The sequence below is a fragment of the Myripristis murdjan genome, chromosome 1, assembly GCF_902150065.1.
Source record: "Myripristis murdjan chromosome 1, fMyrMur1.1, whole genome shotgun sequence".
Taxonomy (NCBI): domain Eukaryota; kingdom Metazoa; phylum Chordata; class Actinopteri; order Holocentriformes; family Holocentridae; genus Myripristis; species Myripristis murdjan.
This window is the reverse complement of record NC_043980.1, coordinates 12,930,498-12,952,724: the sequence shown is the minus strand read 5'-3', so window position 1 is coordinate 12,952,724 and position 22,227 is coordinate 12,930,498. Positions and strand designations below refer to the sequence as shown.

Below are 22,227 nucleotides of genomic sequence, written 5' to 3'. Positions count from 1 at the left end.
TATATATATCTATATCTATATATATATCTATATCTATATAAATATAGATAGATAGATAGATAGATAGATAGATAGATAGATAGATAGATTTAATTGTAAATGTGTCTTAATTTTCGTCAATTATTATTGGTAAACATTGAACCTCACAAAACAGGCGAGTTTCCCTAGAAACGACTCTCTTTACTCCAGTGGCTCTGTCCGCAGCGTGAATCCATGCTGCGTTCAAGTGACTGGGACGTCAAGAGTGTAATCGATGAAACACTTAACCAACACGGCGTTTACTCTGTCGGCTCTGGAAAATGGCTATAGTCTGTCTTGATATTTTCCACGGAGGATATTAAGAGTTTCGTCCTCTTGAAAAAATGAAAAAATTCCCGAGGTTACACCGTGAACGAAGTGTTATCGCCGTGCTTACAAATTATAATAGGAACCCTTCACTGGCGGATTTTCCATGAAAGCAGCTTACCGTCTCGCATCCACGCGGTCAATCAGTGCGCAGGTAATTGAGTTTTTCGTCCAGGTCACTGCGACAGCGGTTTGCTTTTGTCTCGCCCTGACCAAGTTATTACAGTTAACTAAAAACTAAAACGAATGCAGCCTTGATGTGTGAATTAAAAAAAAAAAGAAAGAAAGAAAGAAAGAAAAAGAAAGAAAAAAAAAAAAACTAACTTAAACAATGTTGTAAAATATACAGAAAATATCTTAAGTATCACTGTTTGGTCACATTTCTCACTACAACAAGCATGAGGAGGCATCGTGGCATGTGTTTACTGAGGCTGGGACGTCATGACTGTCAGTATGTAATGTAGTGTGATGACTGCATCTTCTAAAAAATACAAAAATATCAATTTATGTAACATCAATTAATTGTCCTTTACAACGGTGCATGTGATGGTATTTTTTTTTTTTAATAAAAAAACTCTGTCATACATGGATTCATGTTTTCTGCACTGATATATTTTTGTATGCAGCACAAAATATATACTTGTAGAAAACATACTTCAAGGTCATGTAGTTGGTAGCTTTACAGATATTCACAGTTATACCACACACATACAAAATAACCAGCCTCACAGTCATTGTATGTCCTAATGTTGACTCCCATTTTGGACACCGCAAGCCAAAAATACTTTACCACTGTGCATAACAAGGCATTTGCACATTTTTTTTTTTACACAACCACCTGCACACATAAACGGGCAGGGAATTTATTGTGAAAGCCATATTGTCTGATATTGATAACATGCTCCCTGGTAGGACAGGTGAGATTAAAACGGTACACAAAGTGGATTTGTGTTTCATTAATGGCTAAATTACACCAATAACTGTTAATTGATATTAACACACATTTTGATTTCTTTTGGGCAAAATGCTGCACAGTGTCTGAGTCAAAAGGTATATAATACAAACTGAATGTTGCAGAACCTTATAAAACCACTTCAGGTGAAATGCGGGCAGGAGAGGAGACGCTTGATATTTTATTAAAAATTATCTACATGTTGTTTTAAAACAGCTCAATGACCTCGATGGAGTACTGTCCGACTTCCTTCTTCACTTTAATTTTCTGGAGCTCCTCAAGGCTGCCCTCGATCTTCCCAAGCTCAGAAAACAGCCTCACCTGAAGACAAAATAAACATCTTTGTTTATGGTCACAGCCAGGAAACGTCATATATAAAACAACATGAGGTGAACAGGCTGCTACAGGATAGGATGCTAACATTCCCGGTCATTTCTAGTCTTGACTTGACTCAGACCATTTATTTTTCCTATTTTCATTCTGCATTTGTTTTGGTGATTACTGCAAGCTAAATTTATTATTTTTTTTACAGGCAGTAAAAAAACAAACAAACAAAAAAAACCCCAAAAAACTCATTCTCTGTAGCTGGAATGATTCCCAGAGGAGAAGCCAGATGCAAGTTTGGAAAAAAAACAAATTAATATTGGTACTGTTTCTGAAAGATGGAGGAAACTAAGACAATAACAAAAATAATAACAAAAAAAATATATATATATGATGCTGCTTCAGCCTTTTTTCTCTCTCCTCATGAGGTAAGACCTGCACTCAGCAGCCCTGCCAACCAGATTTAATATTTGATTTCCATTACTCAGAACAAGAACCTAGAAGAAGCCAAAGCTCTGCGGGTTCGCAGTATGTTTCCATTATATACGAATTAATGTATACCAAACTATATGTGTGTGTGTATGGTCAAAAATATTTGTTCCTGTGTTTGTATTCACGCTGCCTTATCTAACATCTGAAAATCAAACCATTATTCACTCACTGATGTACAGAGAAAACAGTTTCTTTAAGTCAATAAGTCAAATTCATTAGATTCTGGTGGTGTGATTTCCATGACGAGATGGATTTTTTTTGACCCGTCATATTCGGGAGTTAAATTTGAATTTGATTTGAGACTTGAATTAGTTGAACTTAAAATGTCAGTGACAGCTACAGCTTCTGTTGTTGGAGGTTTGGTTTCTCTGAGTGCGATCCACTTTTCCGCTGTATTCCTCTTTGCTTGCTTTGCAGTTTTACGGATCAATAACACTGACCGTGAGTGTGTTTTATACGGTGACGTATACTAAAGCCGTTGTGTGGTATAGTAATCTATAAGGCCATCTAAAAGGCCAGTATGGGGATATAGTGCAATTTAGACATGGTCTATTTTTAGAGCGACTGCACTGAAGGCCTGTGTCAATAATACACAGGCAGCTACTGAGAGGGCCAAAACGAAGACCGTTACCTGAGACTTCACAAAGCGGTGGAGGTTTAGCAGTAAGCCTTTGGCCTCTGGAGTCATCACTAGCACAGTAAAATGGGCATCCAGCAACAAGCACACCCAATCCATGATCTATGATGAAAAACAAAGAAAAAAAGTTAATTTAATCCATTTAAAACTGTGATTCCTGATTTTAAAGTGTTTATACTTTTGTTAAGTGCGTTTTTTGCAGCCCTGATTCTTTAGTCAACTCTAACAAGGGAAATTCATTGTGTTGTTCCAGTGGCCACGGCCTCACTCAATCTCAATCAATCAAGTTTGATTACAAGGTGAGGACTGTGTACATTCACACTTGGAAAATGCTTTGAAAATGTCTTTGTGGCTTCATTTAGTGAAATCTATGACTGTATCACCCTCTCCATCTCTTTTCATTCAGTTTATCTGCATTGCATCCAGACGACAAAGACAGATCACATCTTCCATATCTGGGTTTCAAAATCTGAGAGCAGTGTGTGTAAAACATCATCATATCACCAAAATATGTTTTCTCTCAAGACTTGCCACTGTGTTCACAGGTGTAAACAGATAATTAAAGTTGCATTGAAACAACAACAAGTGTAACCGCAGCCTGTGTTCCAGTGTATGTGCGCTTACAGACCTGAGTCAGAGTTGGTGATCTCAATCCATGTGTTTGTGTGAAGGTATCTTGGGAGTATCTCAGGTAGAGGAATTGAAGGTACTGGAGGAAAAGCTGATTAGATGGGAGAGAAAATTAACAATGTAACCACGACTGTTTAAAACTTACAGCATCTTCCACTGGATTTACACAAGAATAGGTCATAAGATTTTTAATCTCACATTAAAATGATGTGTGCTGTTTTTATTACTGGTTTATTGGGGGAAAAAAATGTCTGACCCGAGTCACATAGCTAAAGCTGCAGTAAGAGATTTCTGACCACTAGAGGGTGTTGAGAGCTCAAACTCCTTTTGTAAACAGCCTTGCTTCTGAGTTCAAATCTACAAAACCAACAGTTATGGGGTGAAATTTTGCTTTAGGATGAAAACGGGGGATACACTTCTCTCATAAGACTCTGGTTGGATTACTTGGATTATTTAGTCTCTGACCCTCTATTTGATAATGTGGTTTAAATGCAGACTTAAGTTACAAGGTAAGCTGCTTTGAATGCACATTTTCTGCCTCTGCAGTGCCGATTACAGCGACAGAGGCACTCAAGAGATTGATGTGTCGTTACAGAGACACTTTTGAATGAAGCTGAAGCAGCGAGGAGGTGAAGAGGATGGCAGAGGAGGTGCTTATCCTGGGGCCAATACAGACATTTAGAAAGCTCAAACCAGGAAACAGCAACATCAACAACAACAGGCTGGCTTTAAATTGTACAGTGAAAGAAAACACACAGTGATGACTCACACTGCAAGAAGGTCATTTCACTATTAAAAACGCCTGTAATACTGCTTCATGTGGCATAGTATCCCTTGTGTTGGCATAAATAAGGACATGAACCTCACCGCTATAAGTTACAGGAAACAAGTGGCACTTGAGCTTTCCAATGTCCTGCCACTTTTCCTCATTAATGTGCAAATTTATGGGGAACCAGTGGTGTAAATGTGAAGTTTCCTTCATGCACTGTTCACAAGAACGCATCCTTATTTATATTTATATTCCTTTCTTTATTTCTCTTGACTATTTGCTCTTTTTACTTTACACTTGGAGTGGGAGTTGTTATTGTAACAAAAAGTAATTTCTCCCTGGGGATCAATAAAGTATTCTGATTCTGATTCTGATTCACACACAGACAGACACACAGATATCAAAAAAAAAAAAAAAAAAAAGTTTGTCCTGCATACAATGTGCCATTTAAACCGATACTTCATTTTTTTGGTCATTTTCTGACCAAATAGCTTATTATATTTGAGCAATTGTTAAAGTCAATGATTGAGCACATGTAAATAAATGAGTATGATAAGTGCTACTCACAATAACTTGCTGAGAGGATAGGTCTTTCAGATGGGGAAGGAGGAAGGTGTCGCTGTACGCCGTCTGCAGGACCTCATTGCTTTGACAGTACAGTTAAGAGCTCATGCTGTCACAGTTTGATCCTTTTGCATTATATTCTTCTACATTGCTGATTTAGTACAAACAAGACATTTTGCAATACTGATTCCTGAATTATAACACAAAACCTGTTACCTGAGCCCAGGGTGAAAAGGGACCAGCTGTGCATTCAGATAATCAAAGTATCAGCACTGGAACCAGCTTCATCTTCAACTGGTATCACTTTGAGTCTAGGGAGGCAAGTAAGTCATCTTGTAACTGAGCATACTTGTTTTCTGTAACTGAATAGTATCCAGTTACTTTGTTCTTCTTCTTTTCGGCATTTAGACTGTTAAACTATGTGACAAATTATCTCCATGACTCCATACCCCCATGCATGACAGCATCTGTCTCTCTGCATCACATGCATGGTTTAGTGGATGAATGAGGCCGCACTGATCTGTCACAAAATAGCCCCGTTATGACATAACTCTGACTGCTGGGTTGTTTTGGAAAGTCAGCATGGCGGGCACAGATGAAGCACAGCATGAGGAAAAACATGCCAAGAGGGCTTCACTCATATCGGTCCGATGTCATTAAGGGAAAAAAAATCCAACTGACTATACAGAATCAACTCAGTAAAAGATCTTACCTAGAAAACCCACAATCATCGCAAAGTTATGCCAGGCTTTGTCTCAGTAACCTCGTGATAATGACACATACAACAACAGGATGGCATCCCCTCCTGTTGTCACCGCTTCGCTCAAAACAGACAGATGGTGACAACTCCATCCATCCCAAAAATTTCAGCTTGACTGAACATTTCTGTTTGTGAAAACAGATGGAAATCTGATGGGAGACGGACGTGGCATCAGTCCTCTCACACAGCAGACACTCATTGAACATGAATTGAAATTAATGTTCACAAAGAGATCAGTGTAGCCGCATTCAGGAGGTGGAGCATCACATGGGAATAAAGCTTTTGTGGAATTTTTGCTATTCTTTACTGTCGCTACCCATTGCTAGACTGCATTCAGCCATGGACATTTTACAACCCTTCTAACTTCTAACTTTTGAATTTGGGTTAGTCTGCCCTTGCAAACAAGAATATAAATGCAGCCTGATGCAAGTTGGAAATCTTTAAATTCCTTAGTGCTGTTCTTAAAGGAATACGTCAGTGTTTGGGCAAAGTACTCATTTTCCGGCATACCCAGACTGAGACAAGATGTTTGATGTCATTTTCACCTCTGTGTGTCCGGTGGTTCGTTTCCTAGGGGTAGCATTTCATGCTAGCTTAGCATAAACAGCTGAAGTCTATGGGAGTTGTTAGCCTAGCTCTGTCAAAGTGAAATAATACACCTTACAGCACGTCTGAAGCTGTCTTATTTACACAATGCATTACATGTATTTGAAATAAACAACGTGAGATTTAAAAAATGAAAAGGAGTCGTTTTAGGAGATGTAAGATGGTGGAAATGTAACCACTTAACACATGTATCCTTCCATCTGTCGCCGTGACCACTGAAGGTATAGGAAGATGCAGCACAAATTAACTTCCCCTAAAACGACTCTCGTTTAAAAAACAAACAAACAAACAACAACAAAAGCTCCAAGATGATACACTGTAAATAAGACTGTTACAGAATTGCTGTTAATGTTTATTTTTTTCCACTTTGACTGAGCTAGGCTATTGACTCTCATAGACGTCAAGTCTTTATGCTAAGCTAACACAAAAAGCTACCCTTAGGAACCGAATCGCTGGAGATACAGAGGTGAATATCTTGTCTCAGCCTAGGGAAATCAATAGAAGGGCATTTTACCCAAAACATATAAATATTAAAAAAAAAAAAAAATCCTTGCCAAACATTGTGCGTCTGAGCATTGAGAGGATACAGCAGTACAGCCTTATGCAGCCCCACTGGACAGGTCTGTCCTGGCTCGGTTACAGTCTTTTCCTTGTCCTCTGCTGTGGTCTTAGTTTGGGCTCCACCTCCGCTGAGGGGATCTGTGCCGTCTTCCTCGAAGGGGGCGGGGCTAAAACCATTCTGCAGGCCACCCTGGCCACGCCCTCCAGTAATTACGCTTTCCATGAAGGCGACGCTGTCCGGCTCCAGGCTCATCGAGTCTGCATCGGCATCTGGGACACTGCAGGAGGAGGGGACCGACACACACAGCGGTTTCACTTTATCATTAAGTCGATCTAATAGTCCGACTGTTGAGCCACTTAAATGCAGAAGTTCATCTGTTACTGTTGTAAAAAGTGCTTAGATCCAGGATTTTAATAGATTCCATCCAGTTGACGATTCCACATGAATTGTTAACATCCTCACTAAAATTGCTCAGATAATGTGTCAGTGCATATACGCTAAACAGAACGCAACTTTTCCTTCTGTGGTCAAGTGTATCAGCTTCTTATTTTTTGAACCTTTCAGCCTGTGACACATGAAAACGATCGTTAAATCTTTTAATCTTCCCCAAAATAAAGTTTTATTGCCTGTTTTGTTTTGGACATCCTTTCCTCGAAGTGAGGGAACATGTGTGGAAAGAATGTTGTTTATTTAGATAAAAGAAAGTCGTAATTTTGAGTGTTTACGTGGCTATTGGTCATTAATCTTCATTTTCGTTCAGTCACCTCACATAAACACCTCAACTGGAATATCCTCACTGGCCCAGCCTTCATTTACAATTGAAAGTGTTTCTCAACCGTGTCCAGGGTTAACAGTGCAAAAGATTTCAGCTGGGTAGATAATAATTCAACTCTCGACAGTATTAAAAGGTACATCATGCCGTTTTGTTTTTAAACCAACGAATTCCAATAACATCTCTATTAATTTAAGCTCCATTTCCATAATCAAAATAGAACAAATGAATAACATGAATACACCTCACTAAGTTTTTTGTTTGTTTGCTTGTCTGTTTAAAATGCTATCACTTTCCAGTCACAGCTGAAATGGCAAATTACAATCAGTTTAACCAAAAACATGGATAGTCTTTACTTGCATAGATAAAATAAGCTACTATTAACTTTCTTCACTAGACTGAGACAAATGAGGCATGAAACTCAATGTAAACAACAGCAAATCCCAGTCAAGCATCCGATTGGTCTATCAGTCTTTAACAGATGTGATGCTGCTGTTGTCCGGTTTCCATGACTTGGCCAGAACATTTATAAAAATAAAATATTTCATAACTTTATTTTTTAAGATCCTAGAAATTGTATTTTCAAATTTACTTACTTTTCCAGGTTTTTCATGACCATATGAGTATAATGTAAACATGGATCCCGACAACACAGCACCACAAGCTGCTACACTCGCCTTTAACTGCAGTGAGGCTGGAAGTCTGCCAGCAGCAGGAAAAGGAGTAGCTGTAAACTGTCTATGAATCCAACAAATAGTACAACTTCCAACTGAGGCATGCCTCCACTTGTCTGTTTGGCCTGGGATCAGCGAGACGATGTAGATTGAAAGAATGCGACAGTGGAAACCCACAAACAAAATGGTTAGAGCATGCTCAGTGGAGGGGCTCCTGACTTCCAAGCCATGCTGAAAGAAAACAGTAGGAAGAACAGCACCCTGGGCGTCTACTACCACGATGCTGAGCTTTTCACTGCACCTGATGAAGGTCTTGAGGCAGGCGCAGGTGACGGCTTCAGGGACGTCAGGGAAGAGCTGCAGGCAGAGCTGACACAGGAAGTAATCCTTCCTCTCCAGGGCTAACAGCAGAAGGTCAGGACACACGCTGTGCAACATACAGGTCAAAGGTCACACTCCAAAGGCAGAATAAAGGTTGAGTTGCTCTAACGGTATGCAGCAGTGTGGTATGGGTGTTTCAATCCACATTTGCTGCATTTGTGTGTAGGCCTGTATCCATAAAAATAGTCAAGACATGATTTGTGATTTTCTGCTATTCCTACGAACTAAAATTTACTTTTCAGCTTCCACATCATTGTCCCACCTTTCAGAAGCTCAAATCTGACTTCTAACCTCTTGCCACCTCTTGCCATAAACAAGGATTGGTGATTTTCTTTGTATTTCTGGTCCTGTTTTGTTGTTTTAAGGTGTATTTCAATTTTTCCCACTGGTACAATCACCAAAGGTCATGCACAGCGTAATGGGAAAAAGAGGCGAGTGCTCCACATTCTGTATTAGATTTCTCCCTGTATGTTTGTTTAACATTGCTGTAAGTCTGAGTCTACAAAGAAGCTCTTGTTTTATTTTTAGGGGCTGACAATGAAGATGCTCAGCTGTTGCTCAGTTGTATCTCGGTGATGCATTTGCTTCTACTTTTTGATAGTTATCCATAGAATAACAAGAAAAAAAAAAAAAAAAATCAACATCAAACAACAAAACCGCACAAGACATGCAAATCACCAATCTATTTTTAGACAGTTTTATGTGCTGGATTTTTCCTATAAAAAAAAGTACAGTCACATTGTTCTGATGACTCTTTTTCATGGTTTAATGCCACTTAAGTTTCAGGCTGAGGATCCTATGAAGTCATACTACAAAGGGATAAAGTATTTCTTTGTGGAAACTGGACTAAAACACCAATCATTCTCACAAGGAAGCAACATATTGTAGCTCTTTAGCCCCTGACCATGTTGCCGTGCCTTACTGACCTGTGGCAGAGGCACTGGGTGTGCACCAGCTGTGCCAGTGTGCCCGGGGTATAGAAGGCTGGATCAGCCACACTGCGGGACACCAGGCTGGAGGCCAGCTGCCCCACCGAAGGCTGCAGCTCCTGGATATCTGATCTGGAGAGGAGCCCCTCCACCTCCCTCTGGACCTCCTCTACTGGAGCCGTCTGTGGGACAGACATGAAAATATTTGTCAGTTATATCCAGTTATATCCTGACAAAAACACACAAACACAAAAAAATCTGCCATAGATTTTATGTTCAAGTTCATTTATGACCTTTAATGAACATTAACTGTCTCGAAGGGCTTTATAGCTCTACCATATATAGAAAACAAACTGACAGTCCCTGACCTAAACTCTTGTGGTGGGAAAGAAAAAAAAACAAGTCAGAGCATGCACATTCAGTATTATGTCTCAAGATTTTATTTTTTATTTCAAGCATCCCAGGTCATATCACATTATGTTTTGATAAATTGAAAGAAATGGGAGCAGAACAAGGTGGCTTCCCAGAATAAGGTCGACCACAGTGCATCTCAGTAATGAGCCAGAAGGCAATAAAAACCAATAGCCATTTTTTACCTTGATGAGCTCCAGAACTTGGTCGACTGTCAAACTGGGGGCGGACTGGGTCTTGCGGGTTGTTCTCTGAAAGGACAGAAGAATCAGGGGCTACACCACTGCCATCGACATAACTGAACAATTACTGTAGGAAGGCTGCTGCATTCAAACCCACATAACTCTGTCAAAAATGTTCCAAAGGCAATGTTTGTTGGTGTCTAATGCTGATTTTTGAGTAAGTATGAATAATGTTAGGCTGGGGTTAACTCGGCTGAATTGCTGTGCAAGTGAAATAACAGGCAATCATATCACAAATGCCATCTGGTGTCACACAGGCCGAGTGCAGAGGTGGCTGTTTACAAATCCAGGTTAGAACAACAAAAAGGCAAAATGGCTCCTGTGGTGTGGGTGCACATTAATTCAGTAATTTTATAAATAAAAAGGTAAATGTGATAAGATAGATTCGTTTCCAGATTTAGGCTCCTGTGACACAGAAAACTGTGACAGCGGCCCTCCAGCCCAGTCTGACCTAGTCTCTCCTCCAGTGAAGAGCAACTTGAAAAGCACCTCAGTGAACCTACAACAAACTTTTTATTTGGTTTTATTAGCTGGCTAACTAGGCCAGTGGGTTAACTAACTGGGGCCACCAGGAACTGCTGGAATAATACAAAAAAAAAATGTCAAAAATTTGTTCAAATACTTTATTGGCTAAAGTTTGTTGATTTGGGACACATTGCACATGCCAGTGACAAGACAAAACATAGAAGGTGAGAATTTGAAGCGTTTTCATATCCAGTTTACTGCTGTTTGTCAGAGTTACCAGTCAATTGCATTGTAACAGAAGTGTCTACAGTTTTTGGATCCTTCGTTCTCCATGAGGCCTGCAACTGAAAAACTTCTTTCCACTGAATATTCAGGACAACTTGAGGTGATTAAGTGATGCACAATATAGTTTTGGGGTGAAGATTTCCTTTAAAACCACCTGCACAGAGTGAAGGATCCACTGTTTTTGTAATCTGAGTGGATGCCTGTCTGCATTTTGCACTGGTTGAACTGAGTGTGCATGAGGTGTAACACAGGGACAAGTGACTCACAGTCTTCCTGGTCTCCACTGTTCTGGACGGCTGGACTTTCTCTCCATGCAAAATCGTGTTCCAAGACGGGACAGATGCTGGAGCTTTGGACTCTGAGGGAAAAAAAAAAAAATCAAATCGACCCTCTCTTGCTGGGGGGAGCCCTGGTGGCTCACATACCACATATTGTCATCACAGTGTTAAGGCATCACTGCTGCATGTCATCCCCCCCCTCTCTCTCTACTGTCGCTGTCCAATTAAGAAGAAATGCCCAAAAATCTTTAACTGACTGAACACAAGAGCTTGTTGCGTAGCAATGAATGTTAAAAATACTGATGCAGCATCAAGGAGAACTGACATGACTGTATTTAACAGTGTTGATTACTTTTGTGAAATCAAAGACATTTAATGGAGGGCCATTAATTGCTTTTGTCTCATATCTATATTCATATGTATATACAGTATTTATCTTTTGTTTTGTCTTGAAATACCCAGACATTATTAAAGACATTTTAAAAAGTAAACCATTTATCACAAATTTGATGATTTTATTGAATCTTTGCCAGCAAGATTTTTATACTCTCTCTATATCCACTGTAGTCATGATGATCTATGTTCATACATGTTCATCCCTAATGTTTTTAATGTATGTTTAGCATAACGAAAGTCACCAGATGTCTCACTCTTGTATCTTTTTCACTCTGCACCGGTGTACAGTTGTGAGACCCAAGCTCATTAATAAATGCCTGAAATGATCCACATGTGAGCTCTGAATTTCTACCCACAGCCACGACAGAATCATCATCCTTCTACTTAGACCCTTTTAATCTCAGTATTATTATTAGTATGAATTTTCCTCATCTCACCTTCAGTCCTGGCCTGTCTTAGTTTTCCCAGGGCAGAGGCCAGCGAAGACTTGGGGCACTCGTATGGAATAACAGACAGCGACTTCCCATGTGGAATGAATAACTTGCTCGAATAACTCCACAGCTAAACCAAAGAGAAATGGAATAAATATTAATATGGCACAGCAAAATGGAAAAAACAGCTTAGAATAGGAACCAACCTTTAAAACCACTCTAAAGGTAAGAGGAAAAACATGAGGTAGAGAATGAACACTTATCACACTGACTATTAATCTTGTAAGAATGTACCAGTCGAATGTGATCGACAGTAAATCATTGATTAAAAATATATTACACCTCCTATAAAGCAGAAATTAATGCAAAAAAAAATAAAAATAAAAATATGTGATTTCATTGTGGAGCTATTTAAAAAGCAGTATACAGTAACTGCACTAATGTCACAAAATTAGATAGATAGATAGATAGATAGATAGATAGATATACTTTATTGATCCCAACCAGGGAAATTCTGGAAATATGGTGATGTAATATGGTGACTTATTGATGTTGAAGCACTACACCTTTTACAAGTGTAGCTTAATACATAGAGATACTGGTAAGTCCCATCATCGTGTTTGTGTGTGTGTGTGTGTGTGTGTTTGTTTGTGTATGTGTGTATTTTAAGAGTGTAAACTGCTGTTAAGTTGTGAGAAGGGACTGCAAGCCCAGGTCACAGTGGAGGGCAGAGGAGATGCTCTACCAAAGTCATACAGTCCTTCATCAGCACCGAGCAGCTGGAAGGACAGGGAACTTTGGCCGGCGCTTCACACCGACTGTCACCCAGGAAAACAGTGCATGTACACACTTCTATTCTTTCATGAGTATTTAACATTGCACCTGCTGCATTTGTCGTCAGACTTTATTTACAGCACATTCTTCCATCTACAAATCATAAAACAGCACCAGGCAAAAACGATCAGCTCGGGGCGCGGGGGCGGGCGGTTATTCTCATTTAATACACCAAATCTTCCCTACCTGTCCATAGATTTTGCCCGACATCTCTTTGCCAGCCTGGAGTGTCTGGAAATTGGTATTCCAGATGCAGAGGAAGTCTGGGAAATCAGGGACAGAGGGCCATTCAGCAACCACAGACACAGACATCAGACACTGGAGTCACATTACTCAAAGTCATCTTTCAAATAGGGCTGTGAGGATTATGGGATATTACCCCGACAATTAATTGTCACAAATAATCACGATTAACGATTTCATTGTGGGGCATTTTTTGTTTTGTTTACAGTATGAACTTATTGGTGCTCCAATGACACATTTCAGGGAGATTAATTTATTGGTAGTGAAAATTAACTGAATTTTAATGCTTTGTAAACCAAAATTAATGCACATGGTACAGTTATGGCATGAGCAATACTTCAAAAGGATTTAGCCAATACAAAACTAGGAAACAATAACAAAACAAAGCAGGAACAAGTCAAGTCACTGTCCCTCTGCCTATGTTTTTTGCAGTGAGCTTGGTCACAGTGCCTAATTAGTGTGGGTAAACCTGAGACTGTGCACTACTGTACACGACTAAAGTCTCATCTGTAACTGCAGCGAACAATTCTAATTAACAACTTAATCTAAAATTACAGAAGGAGCAGTGAAACGGTGAAAGACAGGAGGCATACACACTATGAGATGTGTATGAAAGTTTGTGAAATCAAAGGATTATATAAATGAATTTTCCTCAGTTCATATAAACACAATAAGTCAATACTGTCACAATTACAAAACCAATCATCTGTTAAAGTCTGCAAGGACATGTCTGTGAGGTGAAACAACACTGAACTACTGGATGATTACATTTTGAGTGTTACAGCTGCAATTACTGACTGAAAGCAGGCTGATAATGTCTATTCACATGGGCCTATTAAAGTTTAATGCGTCTCAAGTAACTAAATTCACAGCCTTTTATTTGTACTGTTTTACTAAGCTCCAAGTATAATAACCTTCATTCATCAAATAAAAGCCCTATAGCTCCAAAGGCAAACAGTTCATCAGATATATTTATTTTTTTTTCAATTTTATTCATCAATGTTAACCCTCCATAGGCTAAGTAACTGAACCCTGGCCTAAGATGCTGTAATCAGCCTAAACAACAGAGGCCATGGTAAGATTTCAAAGCAAAAACAACTGTCTGGCCTGTTTGGAAAAAAAAGTTCTCTGCTTTAGTATCTCAGATTTCCATTATTATGGCTGTTGTGCTTTTAAATAGCATTTGGTCATAACCAACACCCAGAGTTTTTTCCTCAGCTGCAACCACCTTTGCCTGTGAAAAACGACGACACTCTGGCAGCAATGCTATTTAGCGTTTCTTTTCTTTCTTTCTTTCTTTCTTTTTTTTTTTAAGACAGCCACTTTATCAGCGTTGAATGGCTGCTTCCTATAGGGTTCCATGTGAATACAGATAGTGGCAGCTGAGAAGAAAATGCCATACGCGAACAGATGCAACAATCTGCATGATTACACCTGCAGATATAAAACTGATAATGTTAGGAGAAGGTAAATGTGCAATACTAGCGGTTGTCTGTTGGGGTAGTGTAATCAAACAGCATTTACCTTTACCAGCTCCAGCAGAGGGGTGTGGGACCCCCACCACGGCTACATGGGCTTCATCCAGGGCCAGTGCCGAAGCCGCCCCCAGCAGGCCCTCACCAACAGGCAGGGCAAACAGCAGGTTACGGGGCAGGGGGAGCGCCTGGGCCTCCTCCTCCATGCCCGGGCCCCGTACAGACACCACACTCTGGTATACGTGACCATTGGGGTCTGGGAGTCAGAAAAATTATGAGGGAGAGAAGATGGGAAGCATTAGAAAAGGACGGGATAAAGGGAAGCATTGATGTCTATCTCCATCATGTAGCTTCTATTTGTGCTGAAAGTCCTATTTCTCAAATAAGACCAAGATTGTACATGTGAATACAAGATGTGGATAATACCTGAGATGATACATTTCCTGTGAAAAGGGTGTTCTGCCTTGAGCATATTATTTAACACACTACATGAAATCATTGGCTTTGGTGGGACAACTGAGAATAGCCTGTCCTCCACTGTGTGCCAAGTACCTTTTCATGGGGCCTCTGAATGCAAATCTGTGAAACAGGCCAATTCTGTAACACATCATTATGATAACTATGGAAGAAGGAAATTTATTCTTACAGAGATAGAGCAGGTTGATGTGTTTATCCCTGTAGGAGGCAGAGAAGCTGAGCGGGGAGAGGCCAGGCTCCTCTCTCTCCAGCCTGTACCTCTGCACCGCGTTGAGGTTCGGCCTCTGCAGGTACAGGAAATGATCCCCTTTCTGTGGGAGGACATGCACAGCCATTCAAAACAACACACACTTCTCAAAAAGAAGTACATGTGCTCTTGGACAACACAAGCACAGACAAGATTAATTATTGCAAATAGTCATAACATTTAGAGCTCCTGAATGCAGGTTTTATCAATAGGGCAAATTTCCTTCAACACTAATCACTGACTCCAAGTTAATGTCTAATGCCTCATGTTCTGCCATAATCACAATGGTATATTACAATGACCAGTTATGCTAATTAGGTCATTAATTAGGATAAATAAAATATTAATGACCAAATACTTCTTTGCCAACAAACTTGATAGCACTAGACACACAGGTGATACTAACGTGAACAACAGGCCACCTACTCTATAGGGGGAACCTGTGATTGTGGGGGTGAAGCAATACATCAATCTACATCGATACATCGACTCAATGATTAATGATGTAAAAGCATCAATGCGAAGCACAAACATCGATGTATATCGTCATCCTTAAAATTGGTCTTTATTTTTAAATTCCCCCGTCACCATTTCCCTTTGTGCATGTCCGCGCAGGTCCTTTTCAACAACAACGCTAGCCAAGGGCTGCAGCGTGCGAGGAATGCTATAGCTAGCAGCCAAGAAAAAGACAACGAGGACATCCACTCCCCTCTTGGGCATAAAGTTAAGAGATATGGAATTGTTTACACTTTATTTGTTCAAACCTGCTCTTAAACTGGAATTTCTTTGGTTAAGAACATATATATCCCAAAGTGTATTGGATATCTATGATGTAGGAAGACTGTACTGCATTAATATTTTCAAACTGTTTTCTTTATGATTTATGTTCATAATTGAAAGGTAATTAATGGCACTTGAAGTTAACTGGAAAAGCCTTTTCATTTATAATGTGGGACTTTATTCACTCTATTTTTTATTTTAGTTTTTATAAAAAAAAAACCCCAAACAAACAGTAGACTGTTTTTCATTCAAATGTCTGATGTCTGGAAGAGCTCAGAAATAAAATTGTTAAAACATATTTTTGTTGCTTTTTTTGTGTTGATATAAATGTAACTGATTTTGTTAAATCGGCACATTATATCATCTCATATCGATCGCAGCCCCCTAAATCGTATCTAATTGAATCGTATTGTGGCAAACTCTGTGATATCGGCAAATATCGTATCGTTCTCCAAAGAATCAATATCATATCGCATCGTGATGAAACTGGTGATTTACACCCCTAGTGATATGACTATTACATTTCTACCATGTGTTGGTTTTGTGTTATTGTGGCTCGTGTACACAGAACAACAGACACACAGTCACCACCATGATGACATTAAATCCCGTTTACTGTGCACCATGGTGGATGGACATAAAAATGCTCTTACCTGTTCTGTCTGGAAGATGACAAACTGCGCTGCCTCTGCTATAACTGTTGTGCTCCACCTGAGAAAAAAAAATGGGGGGAATAATACATCAGTGCTGCGAAAGAAACAGAAGGACAGCATGCAGAACAGCAATGCCAAACCATTTCTTTCAGTGCTACTTGAAGCTGGACACTAATTTGTTGGCACAAATTAACTTAGTTACAAACACTGACACACGTAAGTTGCATATAATTGGCAATTCACCCCCAACCTTTCCACACAGGCAACAGAGCTTCAAAATGAATAGCATATTAATCAAGATGTTGATCACAGCCACAGCAATGCAACAATCATGAAAAGTCGCAATTACTACATTCCATTCAAAACTCCTGTTGAGACTAAATGAAGCTCTAAACAGCAAATGAGTATTGCCTGAAGCGCAACAACTACATGGTATTTTATGGATGTATCAGCGTGCATTAGCAACAACTTGTGTCCAACAAAAACTGAGCCCTATTCATGCACTTCTCCCTGTTCACTTGTAAACAGATCACTCGAGATGGATGTTAAAACCAACGGTGAACAGCCTCAAGACACTGCTCCATGAAGCTGATTGTATTTACTCAGTTGTGAACAAAAGCCTCAAGCAACTATTAACAGATTACAATTTTATTTAAGTGTTCTTGAGTTCAAAATTCTGGGGTGCCAGAGAGTTTCAGCCCAGCTGTCGACACTGATTTTGACTAGGAATATTTTTGTGGGATCGACTTTCACTCCACGTTCGACTGCCAGATTATCCAGGAAACTAGTCCAGCATGAAGCAGAGGATATCTTAACAGGTTTGATTTCCAGAGGTCATAACTGATGGTAATGCAGACCTGATGGCCTCCTCCTGTGCCAGGACCTCCTCTACGGGCTGCTGGGGAGCAGAGAGGAGGGAGTCGAGGAGTCTGACTGCACCTCTCTGGAACAAGACCACCGGCTCCCCTCCAGGGACAGAGTGGACCCTCCATACATCTGACGACACCTGGACAGAGTATGAAGGTGGCATGAATGAGAATATGTTAAGACTGGGAGGCGGGAACAATGACTGAGGGGTAAACAAAAACCAGAAAAAAAAGCCCCAACTCTTGCAGGAAGAGAGATCTTGATCCTCTCTAAAGAGTGCATGTTTTGTGGATTTCATCAGTGCCCTAAACAGGCCTGCCAGGTTGGAACATGTGTCATTAATATTTACTAACCACTGAGCCTTAGAGCTGCTCTGTCTCCTGCTTCTAGGATAAGGCTAGCCATCTACAACTGCTTTACATACTGTACTCTAAAGGGTTAGCATGCACGCTGGAGAGTGATTCTGATGCCAACCCTCTCATTAAATATCTGGGAAGATGGTCAATGAATCAAAATGCCAAAAAGATGGTATGTACTTTAACATTTGTGAGAACATATGCACAGATGACTGAGCAGTGAGGCCAAACAAGGGTCCAAAAATGGAAGTAGAAACTGTTGCAAAAATGTATCATATATCCTACGGGTGCAATTGCTACATTTTGTTTTCTTTAATGAGCCACAGTGAAAATGTTCACTTTGTTGCATTTTTGCAAGAACAGCAGAGCTCATAAAGAAAAGTCACATGACTCACAAGCAGCATGTTTATTGAATAGATTTATAACCCCTCTTCCCAAAAATTAGATTTTGGCAGAAGGGGAGGAGAAAAAACAGTAAAAACTGTTAGTCCTTGTAGCTTTAGCAAAGCAAGATGTACATGTTTGAAAACAGTTTTTACAGATCGCTCCTGACAGGCTTAATGTAAATGCACCCTGATAGAAAAGCTGAGCAGAAGGCATGTTCACACTTACAGTTGCTTTGAAGGCTTTGTCTAAAATTATGTCTTCTTCCTTCCAAACTCTGATCACCTAAAAAAATGAACAAAGGAAAAGCTGACTGACAGGGAGAAACTAACATTTCGAACATGTTAGACCCACAGGCAGCTAATAAATCACATAAGCAGTAAAATGTTTCATTAATTATATTTAATACAGTAATGTGTTCAAATACACCACAGAAAATGGGGGCAAGATATGCAGTAGGGGTCTGGTATTAGGTTACCAGTTTAATCTCCACTTAAGGATGAGAAGGATGGTTGGAAATCTCTACCTTGTTGTCTGAGACTGCCACATACTCCTTTGTGTGTGAGTTGTAAACTGCTGAGCAGGTCAGAGTCTGTCCTTGTTTCACCGTCCAGCTGCCCAGAGGCTTTTGGTCTGAAACCTGCCACACAGACAAAACACTCACCAGTTTATAAAAATACATCAGCAGGTTTCCCCTTAGAAAGTGTTGTTGGAGAACCAGAGAAGACCCTTAAAACGTACTCTCTTAAACACGGTTTCCCACTCACAAACTACCACAAGCCACCACAAAATGATTTCCCCAAACTTGTAACATATATTTAAAAGTACTTATTCTGATTCCTACCCAGGCAAAAATTGTGTGTTGGTGTACTGCAGCTCCTGTAACAGGTCAAGTGATTGAGGAAACACTGCGATGAGGGATTCTCTTTCATAATAAAATATCCACAGCCACACTTTTGCATGGCTCTCTGATGGATGTAAACTGGAGATTTTTTTCAAACAAACTGGGATGTGAATCAGTGAACCCGAGTTGCTTTTTTTTGTTCATTCTTCAGCACAGAGGCCTGAATTTCTCAAATGGTGAGAGAAAAATGGATTTTATGTCAGCTGTTTAAGTTCAGCGGCCCCAAACTAATGTAGCAGACGGTTCTGTGTTTTGTGTAGGAGAGGTGTGATGCGCCTTTTATTCCAAGATTAAACAGGTAAGTTGAAATAATTTCGCAGCACTCGGCAGTGGAAAAAATGGCATGAGTGCATCTACATTTTAAGACTGACACTAACTGTTAATCGAGGTAGCGTTATAATGTGCATCATTACACTACATTACAACATTGGTCATCATTTACGTGCAAGTACTCACTATTAAATTAAATTCGGTGGAGAATATGAAAGAAATACTAAAACTAATGGTAAAGTTTACTGAAACGAGAGATTTTTGAAGTTGTATATGTATGCCGAATTTACCAGAGCAACATAATGATTCAGAAAAAGTCTTGAATTGTGTTTTAGGACGTTTGTAACCACTGACTGTGGGTAGAGAAACATCGGGGCTTATTTTTTTTAATGAAGTCTGGCAGGCGCTACTGCAAACCAGGCGACCTCTGTGTTTACACTGTACAGAAAAGGTGTTATCGTCGGGTCTCTAGCCACGTTTTATTATATTCAACAGCATAAAGCTGATCTATTTGCACAGTCCAGTCAGCAGGCACCATGTTTTTTGGGTTTTTGATCTTTATGTCGCCGCTGGTCAGGGTTGTTATTACGGTCCTGTCTGCCTGCGCACGAGTTGTGCAGGTCGCATCAGCTGGTTGGCGAAAACCTCCCCGACACAGACATTAAGCTCACCTTGTACAGTGTGACAGATCTGGTCGAGTCTGTGACGACGACGTGGTCGCTGTCTCTCTCCGATTCAATGCCCTGAATTCCTGAATCTGACTGGTTTTGAGCTTGTACAAGCCCGCACAACGTGTATCCCTCATACAGCGCGGCCATGCTGGACGAGAAGAAAGTGGGAGTTCGGATCTCGCGAGATTTGTCGTATGTCAGTAAAGTGGAGTCAAAAAAACAGAGTCAAGAGTGGAGTTTATGTGCAGGCTGAATTGACAGCGCTCCATTGTGGCAACAAACACAACAGCACCCATTAAGATATAATTGGTAGTGCTAAAGGGGAACTACAGTTTTTGAGAGCGTTTTCATACGGAGCTCGCAGCGAAGCCACGAGGAGGCTGCATGTGCAGTGTGAAGCAGAGAGATGCAGGCAGTCGTGTCCAACAGGTTTTTCACAAGATCTTCTCTCCTTAATGACAAATGCCAGAGCCCAAAGGGATATCTCCATATTAATTCCTTAGTCTGACAGCAGCCAAAGGTTGCTGATTAATGCAAAGATTAATGCACACTTAATTCACATCTTTGATACAAATTATGCACAATGCACATACTTTTGATACAACTTATAATGCACATCCTTTTTACGAATTGAAAGGCACTTATTTTTATATTTTTAATTTCCTTCTATTTCTTATTATTTAATTCTTCTCTTGTGAATTTGAGCCACTGCAACTGACCCGATTCCCCCACTACCACTACTACTACTGCTACAGCTACTACTACTACTCCTACTGCTATTGCTTCTACTACTAAAACTACTACCACTATAACTACTACTACTACTACTATTGCTACAGCTACTACTACTACCTCTACTACTACAGCTACTACTACTGCTACTACCACCACTGCTATTACTACTAATACTGCAACTACAACTACTACTACTACTACAACTAATGATAATAATAATAATAATAATGTTGTAATGATATGAACACTGAAAATAAAGCAAATCTAGTCATCTTAGTGATTAGTCAGGCATTAATCAACAGATTTTCATCATAAATGATTAAAATGACTGATCCATGATCAAAATTATAATTGCTGGATTTTCTGATGTTTGATCAACAAATCCATGAATCAGCTAGTTGTTTCAGTACTAATGAAAGCCTGCATACTCCCGGCCCTGCACGGCACAGGGTTTGACACCACAGTGTTGCAGCAACAGTGAAGTGGATCCGGATCTTCATGGCATGAATGTGCCACCAAAAATCTGCAGGAACAGGTGATGCTATGAAATCAGATTCCTCTGAAACATATCCAGCATCTTGTTGAATTTGTCATACCATGAAGTTAGAGTTCATCTACAAGGGAAAAAAAGGCTCTTACTTGATACTAGTTAGGTACAGTTTATTAAGTGGTGATTTTCTTTCAATTCTTTCCTTTTTGAACAAATGAAAAATGACCATGGAACTTAATAATTTGGTTGAGAATCAGCTATTCACACAGTCGAGCACTAAAAACAAGTACATGGCTGAAATTAGATTTTTGCAAATGTTTAGTTATATTGGGGGGAAAATGGTTGCATTAGCTTTGTTGTACAGGCGATCAAACGTATTATCTCAAACCAGGCAAATTAACTCTTTGCTCCTCCTTCTTTACCAGCCAGTGGATTTTTTTCTCAGACACTTGAATATATCATTTTAATTATTTGTTTTCTTGTAATTTAAATATTATTTTGTCTGCTAATTTGCAGTTTTAAGTTTTTTGGCCCCATGACAAAAGACTGTAACTGCTCCTTTCTTGAGAAATAAATTTGGCAAAGCAAACACTAAGTGGTTATGTTTTGTTCCTTTTTTCACCATCTTTCATTAAATAACCTTTTCTTGAGTGTTTCTTTTTTTTTTGTTCTTACTTATTTGCTGTTTTCAGCCAGCCTTTTCACTCCATCTCTGTGTCTCTGTAGTGACAGGCAGGCTATTTCATTTTAAGGTTATTTCATTTAATCTCCTCCACTGTGTCTGGTGGACTAAATAAAGCTGTCACTACACATATTACCCGTATTTTGCAAGTGGCAGGTGCTAATTTGCCACCTGGCCTCAAACCTTTACATGAATGCAGATTGTGTCTTCACAGTTATACAGCTGAAAAAAAAAACAAAAAAAAAAAAAACAGG

At 39.7% G+C, this 22,227-nt stretch overlaps 1 protein-coding gene across 1 annotated transcript; it reads right to left on the bottom strand.

Annotated features, from left to right (window-relative positions):
* Positions 1-887: 887 nt before the first annotated feature.
* nol11 (nucleolar protein 11) lies at positions 888-20,246 on the bottom strand. Its single transcript, XM_030060753.1, has 18 exons — positions 20,067-20,246; positions 18,748-18,861; positions 18,450-18,506; positions 17,472-17,620; positions 16,615-16,672; positions 15,104-15,245; positions 14,507-14,713; positions 12,926-13,002; positions 11,912-12,035; positions 11,067-11,158; positions 9,994-10,059; positions 9,395-9,579; positions 8,389-8,514; positions 6,667-6,918; positions 4,717-4,795; positions 3,379-3,471; positions 2,745-2,852; positions 888-1,618 (listed from the first exon to the last, which is right to left on the bottom strand). The coding sequence occupies exons 1-18, from the start codon at positions 20,211-20,213 to the stop codon at positions 1,505-1,507; spliced, it is 2,190 nt and encodes a 729-aa protein (XP_029916613.1). The 5' UTR covers positions 20,214-20,246; the 3' UTR covers positions 888-1,504.
* Positions 20,247-22,227: the final 1,981 nt, after the last annotated feature.

Coding starts and splice junctions, on each gene's coding strand:
- nol11 (XM_030060753.1), bottom strand. CDS start 20,213: ATGGCCGCGCTGTATGAGGGATACACGTTGTGCGGGCTTGTACAAGCT. Junction 13,003..14,506: donor CTCTGCTGGAGCTGGTAAAG/GTAAATGCTGTT, acceptor CTGATTTCCCAG/ACTTCCTCTGCATCTGGAAT. Junction 1,619..2,744: donor ACCGCTTTGTGAAGTCTCAG/GTAACGGTCTTC, acceptor TTTTGTCTTCAG/GTGAGGCTGTTTTCTGAGCT.